This window comes from Ailuropoda melanoleuca, chromosome 13 (assembly GCF_002007445.2).
Source record: "Ailuropoda melanoleuca isolate Jingjing chromosome 13, ASM200744v2, whole genome shotgun sequence".
Lineage (NCBI taxonomy): Eukaryota > Metazoa > Chordata > Mammalia > Carnivora > Ursidae > Ailuropoda > Ailuropoda melanoleuca.
This window is the reverse complement of record NC_048230.1, coordinates 23,034,988-23,050,258: the sequence shown is the minus strand read 5'-3', so window position 1 is coordinate 23,050,258 and position 15,271 is coordinate 23,034,988. Positions and strand designations below refer to the sequence as shown.

Here is a 15,271-nt window from a genome sequence, read left to right as displayed (position 1 = left end):
TGCCCCATCCCGTCCCCCTCCCCCCCACCCCGGTCCAACCTAACCCCGCCATCGGGAAGCCGGTGGGTGTGTCCCGCCCCGGGCCCCGGCAGCTGGCCAATGGCGCGGCGCGCCGGGGTGACTGCCGCCCAATTGCCGCGCGGCCTGAGGGCGGCGGTGCAGCGGGAGGGAGAAAGAGGGAGGGAAGGGAAGTTAGGTTGCGCGGCGCTGCGTGTTCAGCAAGGGTGGGGGTGGGGGAGCCGGGCCTAGGGGCCATGTGGAAGCTCCGAGCCCAGCTGCCCGCCCTGTTCTGACCCGGCCCGGCTTCTCCTTCCTGTCCCGTGGCCCCTGCGATTCTCTCCACCTACTTCCCAGAGTCTACCCTTTCCTATGCCCCTTGGTACTGTGCTCATGGCCAGGCCTGGCACCCGAATACCTCCTAACCGACTCCGGCAGTATTTCTCCCTTTCCTGCCTGGGTATTCCTCTGTGGGTTATTTATTTTTTGGTAGGGGTTGGTTGGGGTTTTTTTGTTCTGTTTTGTTTTTTTTACTTCGATGGGTAGAGACTGAATCTACCCATACAGCAGGCTGAGGCTCATCCTTGATCGGGCCTGTTTCCAGATGAAATCACAGAGGAAAGTTCCTCATTTTCGTATTTTCAAATTGAAGGGGTACAGAAAAAACGAAGAGAAGTCCACTGGACTGGACCTCTGTATAAAAATGTGGGGTGGATGGTTGAAACAGCCTGTGTGCCAGTAACGTTTCTCTTTGATGCCCCTCTTATTGCGGGGGATGGGGAGCAGATGGAAGGGTGGGTGATACTTGACATTTTTTAAAGGTAATAGGTAATTAGCCTAAATAACATTGTAACCCAACATGATCCTTTGTACTCTAGACAAAATATAAGCAAAAACGTGACAGGGCTTATTTTATACAAACTACCTTAAATGACTTTTTTTTTTTATTATTATTGGTCTCTTGCGTGCTGACTTTTACTACTTACCTTTTTATTCTTAACTTTCCATAGAAAGGATTTTTTTCCTAGTATAGACCAATAATACTTCCATTTGGGGTATATTCCTGTTTCTGCCTCTGCTCATTTACAAGAAGCTTTTTATCCTATTCCTAGCATTTTATCTTCTTTCTGACATTCCGAACATTCCTTAGTGGTACATAATTAATAAAACTTTTAATATTTATCTTTTGCGGTGATTGCAGGACTTGTTAGTAGCAAGAAACTATCTGTTTTTGGTTTTTCCTGTTAACTTCCATTTGGCCAGAGTTTTCTGCAGGGAAGAGGAGTGTGTCTTAAAATTTTTAAACAGAGGGAGGTTTTGGGGACCTGTGCATTATGAAAGGTTGAGTAAGCTTTTCAGAAATGCACTGTGTTCAGTGGACAGCTCGAATCCAAAATGTTTAGGAGCTGTTAGTGTGTTAACCATTGACTGTTAAATGTAAAATCTTTTTTCTTGGCAAATTTGTCTTGGCATTTTTATCTCTTCCCTTTTTCCCTGTTTCTAAATGTTATCAAATTTATACATACGTCATTTTTCATTGTTGCTCCCTTGTTGAACACAACGCTAAAATAGAGGACTAGCCTCCTAGATTTAATGTTTGGGGTTTGTGAGTATTTACCTCTGTTACGCAAGGTTACCTGCCTACATGAGCTCAAAAGCCGCCTGAACTCATTTTGGACTAAGATATTTAAATTTAGGGAAGCAATTTTACATTCTACCCTGTCTTCACATACTCATTCATTCAACAGATGTTTATTGACTGTCAGACACTGTTACATAGAAGAATCCTGACTACTAGATTGTCAAACTTACTTTATTTCTGGTAGATCTAATGTGAAGATTTGAGCACTAAGAATGATGTTGATAGGAAAATCTGTACCTCCTTGTTAAACGCTGAGGCTGCATGAGAGGATGGATGACTTGTGTACCATGTAACATTTTTATAGGAGTCTTGGAATAGATATTGTAGCATTTTCAGGTATGTTATGATATGTCCTAAAAACTTAGGTTCTCCTAGTGTTTTGGTGTTCCGCAAGCCACCCTCAGTTGGTAAAATTCCCAAGAGATACTTTCATTCACAAATGCATCTTCTCTTTAATAGCCCACTTTCCTTGTGGAACTGTCCAGAGTGCTGGCAAATCCAGGAAACAGTCAGGTTGCCAGAGTCGCAGCTGGTCTACAAATCAAGAACTCTTTGACATCTAAAGATCCAGATATCAAGGCACAATATCAGCAGAGGTGGCTTGCAATTGATGCTAATGCTCGGCGGGAAGTCAAGAATTATGTAAGTAACTTTATCTCTTTTTGGTCATGTTAGCTTCTGGGAATAAGAAACCTCACCCTCCACCCACACACCCCATCCTCTCCTCCTGGACCTCCTACAAGAAACATCTTGGTCAGTTTTTTTGTCATTTACATGGGATAGAGTGGACAGTGTAATAGGTTTCTGAGACTTAAGCTTCACTTGAAGATAAAAATATTTGGTTTAAATTTTCTCTGTCAGATTAGCTTGTCTGTACTGTGCTGTCATTTCCCATTAATGAATGCATTGGAATTCTTTTCGGAAAACTAAGGTAAACTGGAGCCGTTCGGGGAACTTTTAACTGGATGCCAGAGTTTGTAGGCTCTGGTGAATTGACGTAGTGTACAAATTGGTCATTCCCAGACTCGAGCTCAGAATCACTTAGGCAATTCGCTAACGATAATATATTTCCAGACTCCCTCCAGAGATTGTTTTGTTGGAGTGAGGCTCAGAAATATTTTTTATTTTATTTATTTATTTTTTTTAAAGATTTTATTTATTTATTCGACAGAGAGACAGCCAGCGAGAGAGGGAACACAAGCAGGGGAAGTGGGAGAGGAAGAAGCAGGCTCATAGCGGAAGAGCCTGATGTGGGGCTCGATCCCATAACGCCGGGATCACGCCCTGAGCTGAAGGCAGATGCTTAACCGCTGTGCCACCCAGGCGCCCCTCAGAAATATTTTTTAGCTATTCCTGTCTTCCTAAGTGACTTTTTTCATAGTTATCCAGTCCCTGCTCTTATTAAACTTCTGCTGTAGATAATTTTCATTGTTTGGTGGTTTTGGCATGGCGCTATGTGGAGTTCAAAGGGGAACTAAATAATCTCTTGGGCCTTTTAAGCCCGAAGAGTTTGTGAAATAAGAATATGAAGTTAATGGTGCTTTTATCTACTTAGCAAATTATGAAAAACTTTGTTTAGAAACATCTGGCTTTTAATCAGGGTGTTTAAAGAGGGGACTGATGAGTTTTGAGGAAAATTGACTGTCCCTTGCTCTGCATCATGGAGGTCTTGTGACTTTGCTGTTGAGTTAAAATCCATAATTCTAGCCACAGCAAAAGATACTCAGAATATATGGACAGATGTCCTCCCCACCCCCCAGTTAATGAGGTTCTTGAGCGGTCTGTCTTATATGGATAAGGCTCAGAAAATGGTAAGTCAGGCAATTGGTCCTTGGTATTTGAGGGGAAAACGCGCGGGGTGGGGAGGGGTTCCCTAAATGTATACTTGCACATGTCATCATATTTGCTATTTCCTGGTTCGAGGTATCAGCGTTAGGTGAATTTGTGCCCCCGTAAGGCAACAACATCTCTTTCAAGTTATATACCCCTTTTTTCTCTAGTCTTGCATGAAGGTACTCATGACTGTGGGAACTAGGTTATGAAAGCCAACTTATTTTGAATCTTCTTTGGAATACGTAGAGCTATTTCTATCCACATTGGGTCTGCTTATGTAATAACATTCTAATCTTCCTTTCAGTAATTTGATATTATTGAAGTTTATTCCATCAATCACTGGAAATCTTGGTGCTTGTAGTGCCCATTCAGTTTCTCATCTTACTCGAATCATGGGATAGTAAATGAGATGAGACATGATTGGAACTGTAATTGACTCTTTTTGGCATATCAGTCTTAACACTTTTTAAAATTTGGATAAGACTTTGTATATGTGCTGTTGAACCCTTCAGCGTGAAAGAAAGTTAATCATGGCCTTTTTCCCCCTTTCATAGCACCTCTGGTAATGAATACCTTCTCAGTGTTGATGCTTATTTCTTTTTTGAAATGTGGGTCTTGGACATAGTTGAGAGTCACTCCTTTATTCCTCTTTTTTCTTATAATTGATTATTATCATTAGGGTTACCCCCTAGGTTTTAAAAACAAAAAACAACCTTTCTGTACTTCAGAGCTGGACCTTTGTCTCTAAATCGCTTCAAATACTATTAACTAGGGGTCTTCCAGAAACCATTTAAAGGAGGAAAGGTAGTGGTACTGTGGGATTCTGGTGCTCTCCACATCTGTACCAGGAGATGGTGTGATACAGTGTAAAGGCACCCTGAACTGGAACTCTTAGTCAGACTTGGGATAATACCTGTTCAGCCCGTGCTGTTTTAGACCGGTCATCGCATCCCTGCCTCTCCACGCCGTGTCTCTGACATGCAGTTTTTCTTAAAGCCCATTCTAGCTCTGGTAACCCTAGAGAGCAAAGCCTTCATCTAGAATCAGTCAGAACAGCTTGTTACTGGGCAGAGTTGTTGGCAGTGGGGGCGGGCAGGGATGATGATATACTGAATGGGGGAAAGATGGGGAGTTCATTATTATTAGCTACAAAGCAGGATACTAAGTGACCTGACCCAGTCAGCAGAGCTGGCCTGAATATCTGGCAGCTACGCTTTGTCCTGTGTTCATGCCAGGAACGGTTAACTGTTTGCCTTTTGAGTGGACTGGTGATTCTTAGTGAGTTCATTGACTGAATTAGCTGATCGTGGTAATGATTAACCTTGGGTCAATTGTGGCTTCCTCCTTTATCTGTACCTGTGCCTTTACCCTTTACATAAATCCTTACATGATTATCATTTCAAACAAGACCTGTTTAATGGTAAGTGGATCTCATTTTAATTGGCATATCTAACTAGTTCTTGGTATCTGTTGATGGAGAGAAGAGTTCTCCAATTCTTGGGCAAACAGAACAAATCCTTCCAGATTGGAAGTTAAGTAAGGATTCATTCTTAGATGTCGGTAACATCTGTAACTTAGTATCTGCATCTGGTGATGTTCCCTGACCAAGGCCTTTCCATGAAAGTCACCCCAGGTGTTAAATTGTCATTGGCCATAGGGAAGAAGGCTTGTTCCACATTTCATGAGTTGGAAGATCTCTTCCTTAGATCAGGCTAGACCACGGTCTACTGTGACTCAGACCCATTTCAATGCCCAGAGTTAGCCTCATTCTGAAGTTCCACATTTTCTGTCCACAAAACAAGGCTGTGAGCATCCTTCCATTCTATCTCCAACAAGGAGCCTAGAAGGTGAATTTTGTCCTCTCTTTTGCCTTCTAACATTATCTCCCTTCTAACTATCACTTTATTGCCTTGCATTGAACACTGACATGAGACGTCTGGCTTTGGAGAAGTCCTTTTGGAAGTAGGGAGCGACTGGTTTCATTTCTAGGCTCTGGAGCAATGTTGATTGTGCTGGTGTTGGTAGTGGGGCTGGTTGTTTTGTCCTTTTTGTTTTGTTTTGGGTTGTTTTTTTTTTTTTAGACAGCTAACTAGATTATATATGCCTTTTTCTACTTTTGTGTATTGCAGAAAATTCAGACTGATGTAAGAGGTGTGGCGGTAGGCAAAATGTGTTCAAAAATAGTATTAGAAATTGATATCTTTCGTCTTGTTTTTGTGTGTGTGTGTGTGTGTGTGTGCGCGCAGGTTTTGCAGACTTTGGGCACAGAAACTTACCGGCCTAGTTCTGCCTCACAATGTGTGGCTGGTATTGCTTGTGCAGAGATCCCAGTGAACCAGTGGCCAGAACTCATTCCTCAGCTGGTGGCCAATGTTACAAACCCCAACAGCACAGAGCACATGAAAGAGTCGACATTGGAAGCTATCGGTTACATTTGCCAAGATATAGTAAGTACTGCCTTCTGTATCTAACTGAACATAGCTGTGATTCCCTCTAGTTGTGCCATGCATGGTATTAGTATTGTTCTTACGTGATGGAGAACACCAAACTACTACAGAGTGTTCTGCAAGTAGGACTGCTTTATTTAATCCAGACTTCTATATTGGGATAGCTAACTTATCCTCACATTGTTAATCATGCCCTGAAGTAAGGAGAATTGAGGATCCCAAGCTCAGAGTAGAAATCTGTGTGCTTGGAGAGGTAGAGATTCTAGGCTTTTTAAAAAAAGGATATGCTCTATTGTGGGGCATCCTTGACCTGGGTCCCTTTCTCACGATTCTCAGTGTACCATGGATGCTGTGTTACACTTATTTTCTATTTCACAAAACACTCGGCCAGCCCTTGCTGTAGTTGGCCGAGCCACGGGAGGCCCAGCGGTTTGTGAAATGTAGCCCTCTTGGGACTGTGGCTGCTGCCGAGGTTACCACCCTTGGTGTCTGTTTCCATAGACAGACTTGATGAAGCAAGGGAGTCTACGCTTGACCTGGACTTAGACTGCCTAGGTGTTGTGCCTGGGCATTGATCCTTGGCCCTCAGAAGCTTTACCTCAGTTGATACAGATGGCCTGGAAAAAACACCAGACTGCCATTTCCCTTTGCACAGAAGGGGGAAGAAAAAAGCCAGCATCACCTCAAGCCCAGAGTCACTATGTTAAGAAATCAGATGAAGTTGATGAATTTAACTTGCTTCAGTTCAGTTTTGGACTACTAGGCCCCCAGGATATTTTGCAGGTGGTTTGTCCCTAAATGGAAATGTGTGGAAAAAGATCAGAGAAAGTCATGATACTCATTCGAGTGGATTTCACAGTTAAAAGGACTGCTGATTAGTCATGAGCTCATTATTTTACTCACTGTACTTCTCTGCTTGTTTCAGGACCCAGAGCAGCTACAGGATAAATCCAATGAGATTCTGACTGCCATAATCCAGGGCATGAGGAAAGAAGAGCCCAGTAACAATGTGAAGCTGGCGGCTACAAATGCACTCCTGAACTCCCTGGAGTTCACCAAAGCGAACTTTGACAAAGAGGTAAGTCTCCTTTGGCAAAAAGGTGTAGGTTCAGAAGGTAAGAAGTTAGAGTTAAATGAAAGTTGTTTTTTTTTTTTTTTCCCAAGTGTGTGGTCTAGAAAGTACCATCTTTTTAGATGCACTCTTTTCCATTCTAGTTAGGATTTATGTTATGTGAGAAATGGCCATGGAGTAGGTGTTTGCTGTTTCTCACAAGGGTTTTGGGAAAAATGTGATCTGAAGTGTTTCTAAGCTTAGGCTTCTCCTTTTGCAGATCAAAGTGTGGGTATGCTCTGAGATTTTAAAAAACATAGAAGTTGGGGCACCTGGGTAGCTCAGTCAGTTGAGCCTCTGACTCTTGGTTTCGGCTCAGGTCTTGATCTCTCAGGGTCATGAGAGCCAGCCCCACAGCGGGCTCCGCGCTCAGCACGGAGTGTACTTGAGATTCCCTCTTCCTCTCTCCCTCTGCCACTCTCCCGACTCACACACCCACACTTTCTCTCTCTCAAATAAATAAGTAAAATCTTAAAAAACACAGAAGGTTGTAGAGCTTACTTGAAAAAAAAAATACAAAACCAGCAGCTGGCTGGCTTAGTCAGTGGCGATCTAACTCTTGATCTCGGGTCTTGAAGTTGAGCCCTTTGTTGGGCGTAGAGTTTAATTTAAAAAAAAAAAAAGTTACATAAGTTGGGCTATTTCATAACTCCTTGAAAGGTGCTTTTGAAAATTCATATATAAAAAAGTTTATCTTGCCTGGAAGTATTTCCCCCTATTAAGTTGTGTAAAAATATATATAATAGCATAAAATTTATTACTCTAAGCATTTTTAAGTGTCTAATTCAATAGTGTTAAGATATTCATGTTGTTTTACAGCCAGTTGCCAGAACTTTTTTCATTCTGCAAAACTGAAACTCTGTGCATTGAACAACTCCCCGTTTTCCCCTTCCCAGGCCCTGGCAACCACTTTTTTACTTTCTGTTTCTGTGAATACCTTATTTAAGTGGAATCAGTCATACAGTATTTGATTTGTCTTTTAGGCTGGCTTATTTTACTTAGCCTAATGTCTTGGGTTAATACATGTTGTAGCTTGTGTCAGAATTTCTTTTTTTCAGGCTGAATAATATTCTGTTGTATGTCTATACCACATTTTGTTTACCCATTCATCTGGCAGTGGACTTTAGGGTTGCCCCCTTTCATCTTCTTGACTATTGTAAATAATGCTGCTATGGACATTGGGGTACAAATAGGTCTTTGAGGCCCTGCTTTCAGTTCTTTTAGATCTATACTCAGAAGTGGAATCCCTGGATTATATGGTCTACAAGTATTTTTGTGTATCTGTTGACACTTGAGCTGTGCTTTTGCCATTTCTTGGTCTTATTGTGGACAAAGTAGGAAGGTCTAAGAAGCCAAAGCAAATTGCAGTTCTAATTGCTTGAAAACAGACTTTTTCTTTTTACATTTCAGAAGACTTAGGAGAGTAGCAGACAATTACATTGTTCTGTTCTCCTGTATCTTACCATGTTTGATGGGGATTTGCCACCTCCCAGAAAACAAATTTGTCTTTGAAGTAAAGCAGATGCTTTGAATTCTCTTAAATTTTAAATATAGAGAAATGGGTTTTCTTAATGTAGAGTTGTGGGGGTTTTTTGTTTTTTGTTTTTAACCATTTTTATTTAAACCCTGTGACCTACATTTTCCTATTTACTTCTCCTTGGAGTCTTGTTAGTGAAGGTCATTTTGGGGATTAAAAGATTAGGAACCTCTTTAGAGGGCAGGTCATATAGTAGACACTGGGGGCAAACTCTCGATAGCCTTCACGGTGCCTGTACTGTGTCAGGGGAAAGCTGCTTGATTGGTTCAGGGTTATGGGGTCCCTGAGGGGGAGTACAAGGTTTTCCCTGAAGAGGTAGTCTAGCAATCTTCATATATATGGTTGGTACTCTTCTTATTCTCTTTATTTTTGTTCTTCCTGCAGTCCGAAAGGCACTTTATTATGCAGGTGGTCTGTGAAGCCACACAGTGTCCGGATACAAGGGTGAGTGTGAGGTCAGATGAAAAATCTGTCTTCCGTCTTTCCTAGGAAATGCCATCTCTAGTATAGTAGTTTGAAATGTTGGGAATCAGGTGACTTCAGAAATGAGGTTTGGCTAATACTGTTAATAAAAGAGGGAAAAACAGTACTTGGAGAGTTAACATAATGGAAGTTGCCATCCTCTTAAAAGGTTTAAGGAAGAAATGGTTTTTGATCACCCTTGCTACTTAATTGCTGCAAGTTATACAAGTGATTGTTTTTCATTGTAGCCATTGAAACAGCTTTGTTATTGCAGTAACCTAAACCTTGACACTTGAAACAGGTGGGAGTAACATCCAGTCTGAGTGGCATTGGTGAGGTTAGTCCTCTGTAGGTTCCACAGGCACCTTTAAAGTAAAAAAAAAAAAAAAAAAGGAAAAATAAATAAGAATGGTGAAAAAAATTAAGGGAAGATGGGGCACCTGGGTGGCACAGTCGTTAAGCGTCTGCCTTCAGCTCAGGGCGTGATCCCGGTGTTCTGGGATCGAGCCCCACGTCGGGCTCCTCTGCTGGGAGCCTGCTTCTTCCTCTCCCACTCCCCCTGCTTGTGTTCCCTCTCTTGCTGGCTGTCTCTCTGTCAAATGATTAAATAAAATCTTTAAAAAAAAAAAATTAAGGGAAGAGATTGGTTTTGGCGAAATGTTGAGACGTTACCCAAATGTACCTCAATTGACCCTATAGATTACTGACCCATTTATGTGACTTACCTTTGTCAGACTACCTTGTTAAACTAAATAGCAAACTAATCTTTTCTTTGTAAAAGGTACGAGTGGCTGCCTTACAGAATCTGGTAAAGATAATGTCCTTGTATTATCAGTACATGGAGACGTATATGGGTCCCGCTCTTTTTGCTGTAAGTATTTCTGTTTTACATATGTGAGCATGTAGCTAGTTACAAAACTTATCATTCTTGCTGTTTTGTCATTTCTGTAATTTTTTTTACTTAATATTATGAAATCAAGGAAATTCCTTAAGTCTGAGTGTTATGTTTAAGCCATCAGTAATGTGCCAAGACTTGTACTGTCTTTGTGCTGGGAATGAGTATATTTTAAAAAACTGTTTCCTGTTTCTACCTTTCATTTCAGACCCAGGTTCATAAATCTACATTTTTGACATTTGAATGTTTGTGGTTAGCAGTTGGGGGGGTGTCTAACTTGAACCCTTACTTACGTGGGTCTGGGATGTCTTTTTTTTTTTTCTTTTTTTCCCCTCTTAAGATCACAATTGAAGCAATGAAAAGTGACATTGATGAGGTGGCCCTACAAGGGATAGAATTCTGGTCCAATGTGTGTGATGAGGAAATGGACTTGGCCATTGAGGCTTCCGAGGTGAGCCTGGGAGAGGGTCGGTGTGGCAAGAGTTGTTTCTCTGACATAGCTCCTTTGTGGGCATTAGTCTCCTCTGGGAAAGCTTTATTCTGACTGGGCTTAGAGGGCATCTCCATTTGTAGAGATTTTGCTTTCTTTGCTAGCCAGAGCCCCTCAGGAGGGAGACAGACCCATAATGAGGCATTTCATGCTTTACCAATCAGCCAGACGTGATTTATTATAAATGTTGGTATTTGTGCCATGAACACAAGGGGGCAGCAGGCAGTCACAGTTTAACAAGGTGACATCCAATGCTGAATTATTTCCTTTTGGAAGTCCTAATGAAAGCATGGGATGCATAATTGACAGCTTACTAATAACTCTGGTGAAGAAAGTCGATAGAGACAAAGGGGCTAGCTAGTTCTGCACTTTGCAATCTTTGAACTCAAGCTTTGCTTCCAGCCTTAACTGTCTTGCACACTTTAAGAAACAGTATTATTTTTGGCATCATTACGTAAACTTAGTACATCTCTTGATCCAAAGGTTAGTTAGATGACAGCTTGTTAATATGAATTGAGCTTGTGAAAAAAGAAAGGTAGTTCTTAAGGTTGCCTTGGTCCTTTAAGGTAGATTATATGTATGGCCTAAAAGAATCCCATTGAAGTAGACCAAAGAAATGAGCACCTCCAAAGATCACAGCGAATGTTACATTTGCTCTGTGTATTTCTGTACAAACCCCTGGGTAGCTCTCATTGTATGCCTCTAGTATCAGCCTGTTTGCTGCCGTCCAGAATTTGCTTTTATGTTTCTCCTCAGGCAGCAGAACAAGGACGACCCCCTGAGCACACCAGCAAGTTTTATGCCAAGGGAGCACTACAGTACCTGGTTCCAATCCTCACGCAGACACTAACTAAACAGGTGAGTTACCTCGCAAATCAAGCCGGTTAAGGTGTGAGACATTGTTGAGGGTTGGTTTACTGTGGAACAGTGCATGAAGGAACTCGGCAACTCTTCAGCTGGTTGATTTTCTGTTATAGATGACAGGGAACGGCCGAACTGGATCTCTAAGATCCTCTAGGCTCTGAGTTGTCTGTGAAGGAGAGCTGGGTCTGAACATTTTCATGAGTTCACAGTGTGTATATATACATTTAAAATGCCGATGAAGGGTGGGGCGCTTGGGTGGCACAGCGGTTAAGCATCTGCCTTCGGCTCAGGGCGTGATCCCGGCGTTATGGGATCGAGCCCCACGTCAGGCTCCTCTGCTATGAGCCTGCTTCTTCCTCTCCCACTCCCCCTGCTGTGTTCCCTCTCTCGCTGGCTGTCTCTATCTCTGTCGAATAAATAAATAAAATCTTTTAAAAAAAAAAAAATGCCGATGAAGGGTGCCTGGGTGGCTCGGTTGGTTGGGTGTCTATGGCTCAGGTCATGATCCCAGCGTCCTGGGATCAAGCCCCACATTGGGCTCCCTGCTCAGCGGGGAACCTGCTTCTCCCTCTCCGTCTGCTTGCAGCTCCCCCTGCTTGTGCTCTCTTTCTCTCTCTCTGTCAAATAAAATAAAAAATCTTAAGAAAATTAAATGAAGTAAAATGCTGATGAGGTTGGATAAGAAATATTCTGGGTGTGCCTGGGTGGCTCAGTCAGTTAAGTGTCCCTACTCGCTTTTGGCTCAGGTCATGATCTCAGGGTGGTGAGATCATTAAGCGCCATGTCGGGATCCATGTTTGGTGTGGAGCCTGCTTGAGATTCTCCCTTTCCCTCTCCCTCTGCACACCCCTTGCACTCTGTTTTTCTCTCTTAAAAAAACAACAAAAAAATGAATTTTATCCTTCATGATCATTAACATCAGTAAGATTCAGGACAAAATAAAAGTAATAAGGCTTCATGAAGATGTGGGTCTAATGGGTAAATAAATTCTTTTTATAAGAAGTGTATCTTGGTTGTCATTGTTCCCTTTTGAGTTTAGGCTTCAGTTTTCCTTGGTATGGTGTTTGGAAAGATTCTTTCTGTCTCTCCTCTCCTCTGATGCATGTGACGTATTCCCAGAGAGCAGGCAGTGCTCTGAGGAAACATTGCTGTGACTTTGAGCACTGTGAAATTTCCCTGTACACAGACATGTCATTTGTGTTTAAGAAAGTACATGACTTTCAATATAACAGTCTCATAAGTAGAGATGCATTTGGTTTGAAATGAACTGGGTGTTCTCTCAAATTTTCATCTCCTCGTTCAGTTTTACAGTTACTTTTTTGTGTCTTTTGACCTTAGTATCTTCACTTTTGTATATTTCTGTTGTGCTTCTCACATTGGGGAACCAATCTTTCTTTAGGTATGTAATATTCTGAAGCTGCATAAGGCGGCCTACCTTAAATTGCTGTGTGGGATGAATAGTCATAATAAGGAAGATAAACCTTGAATTCTACTTTCAGGGGAGATCTGAATGGAATCTTGTTTTGTTTTGTCTTTGTTTTATTTAACTTCTCATTGAACTACAATTACTAGCACACCAGAAGCCACCTCATGCCTTCTTCCTAGTCATTCATTGAGATTGATTTTAATTGATTTTGGGCTTCATATAACTAGAATCATATAGCATATACTCTTGTTCTGCCTTTTGCTCTCTGTTCGATTTTCACGCTCCTTGTTGTGTGTGGTGGAGGTTGGCCCATCTCGTTGTATAGTACTAGGTAGGATTTCCCCTCCATCTGCATCTTATTTAACAAAGGCTATGTGTGATGATTCTTTGTAGAAGAAATTAAAATATAAAGGTTTTATATTTTATTTACGTCCCCCAAACTTAAGTTCCAGTGGCATTTGGGAGTAGTCAGAAGACCTTTTGCGTTAATAATTCTGTTTTTTTGAGTTAAAGTGGTTCTTGTACAGAAATTTAACTAGTGCTACACTCTCGCATCAGGACGAGAATGATGACGATGATGACTGGAACCCCTGCAAAGCGGCAGGCGTGTGCCTCATGCTCCTGGCCACCTGCTGTGAAGATGACATCGTCCCACATGTCCTCCCCTTCATTAAAGAACACATCAAGAACCCTGATTGGCGGTACCGGGATGCGGCAGTAATGGCTTTTGGCTGTATCTTGGAAGGACCAGAGCCCAATCAGCTCAAACCACTAGTTATCCAGGTGAAGCTGAGGGAGTTTCGGGGGGGAAAGTGAGATATTTATTGTTTGAACTTTTTCCTTGAAAGTGTTCCTGTATTTTAAAAACACAACTGTACGTAGTCATCCAGAAAGGTTATTCTGGATTGTTATTTGCTGTCAGTGAAGGGAGGATAAAATGTATTTCTTGACTTTTTTCTTTTTTTTTTTTAACTAAAGTCATGACTTGAAAAAAATGCAGAAAAGGCCAAAAAGAAAATGTCACCTTTAATCCCACTGCCCAGGGATAAACATTGTTAGCTCTTGGTATTTATCTGTGTGACGTTCTTCTGTGTGCATGTCTGTGTGTGCAGGAGGCTGGCGTTCTTACTGCGCAGTGGTGTTAGAACTTGTTTTTTCACTTACTGCTGTGTCGTAAACCTTCCCCATAATTTTTTAGCAATGTGATGATTCTATCCTTAGGACAGAATGGTATGTGTTGTAATGAAAAGTCTGTGGAAATACTGGGTTTATTTTACTATTATAAACGATACAGGAGTCCATTGTAATTGAGTTCAGTGCATATGGAAGTCAGCCTTTCAGAATGTAGCCAGATGCCCTCACAGCTGCATTGAGATATATCACCTGAGTGATTCAGTAAAAGGCTGGTGGAAGCATTCATACAGACTTTTAGTCAAACTCTATGCCGGGATTTGGTGAAGAGAGGACTGTTTCACTTTTCACGTTAATTTTATTACTCTGTCGGAGACACATGTGTCTTTTAAAATGACAAGCCATCTTGATGCTTTGGGTTAAAACCAAACCATTAGGGGGCACCTGGCTGGCTCAGTTGGTCTAGACCTTAGACCAAGGGATCATGAGTTCAAGCCCCATGTGGGATGTAGAGATTATTTAAACAAAACTAAAAAAAAGGGGGCGCCTGGGTGGCTCAGTCGTTAAGCGTCTGCCTTTGGCTCAGGGCATGATCTCGGCATTCTGGGATCAAGTCCCACATCAGGCTCCTCTGCTGGGAGCCTGCTTCTTCCTCTCCCACTCCCCCTGCTTGTGTTCCCTCTCGCTGGCTGTCTCTCGCTCTATCAAATAAATAAATAAAATCTTTTAAAAAAAAAAACCAAAAAATTCCCAACCATCAGTATTTTCTGTTTAGTCAACATGAATTTTATTCTGTGTTTTGCTCTGCTAATAACTGCTGTATTTGCAGGCTATGCCCACCCTAATAGAATTAATGAAAGACCCCAGTGTAGTTGTTCGAGATACAACTGCATGGACTGTGGGCCGAATTTGTGAACTGCTCCCTGAAGCTGCCATCAATGATGTCTACTTGACTCCCCTGCTGCAGTGTCTGATTGAGGGCCTCAGTGCTGAACCCAGAGTGGCTTCAAATGTGTGCTGGGTAAGGGTTTTTCTTCCTACTGAGATGGAGCAGGGCTGAGCGATTCACCAGGAGGTAGGAGGTGTGAGAGAGAAATGGGTCTACCTCACTGGAAGGCCTTTTCTGAATAGCATCTCCTTCCGAATTTCTTCAGTTAAAATGTGGGGGATGCCAGTTTCATGAGCCAGTGGGAGCTGTTGACTCATGGTGACTGGTTCCCAAACCATTTAGAATAGTCATGCTAACCCAGTGGGAAAACTATCTGGACCTGGTTTTCTTTCTCTAGTTGCTTGGGGACAAGACATTTTGATTAAGTTAGAGAGTTGCTGGCTACAAAAAGTAGCATTGCTGAGAAGGGGGCAGAAGAGAAGGAAGGGGGGCGCCTGGGTGGCACAGCGGTTAAGCATCTGCCTTCGGCTCAGGGCGTGATCCCGGC

At 42.1% G+C, this 15,271-nt stretch overlaps 1 protein-coding gene across 1 annotated transcript in view; it reads left to right on the top strand.

Moving 5' to 3' along the window:
* Positions 1-2,098: 2,098 nt before the first annotated feature.
* KPNB1 (karyopherin subunit beta 1) overlaps positions 2,099-15,271 on the top strand; it is a 24,580-nt gene continuing 11,407 nt past the window's right edge. The window contains exons 1-9 of the mRNA XM_011221803.3: positions 2,099-2,281; positions 5,719-5,919; positions 6,845-6,997; positions 8,952-9,011; positions 9,811-9,900; positions 10,265-10,375; positions 11,171-11,272; positions 13,263-13,487; positions 14,665-14,856. Of these exons, the coding sequence (XP_011220105.1) occupies positions 5,872-5,919; positions 6,845-6,997; positions 8,952-9,011; positions 9,811-9,900; positions 10,265-10,375; positions 11,171-11,272; positions 13,263-13,487; positions 14,665-14,856 (981 nt within the window). The 5' untranslated portion in view covers positions 2,099-2,281; positions 5,719-5,871. The remainder of the gene's footprint in view (positions 2,282-5,718; positions 5,920-6,844; positions 6,998-8,951; positions 9,012-9,810; positions 9,901-10,264; positions 10,376-11,170; positions 11,273-13,262; positions 13,488-14,664; positions 14,857-15,271) is intronic.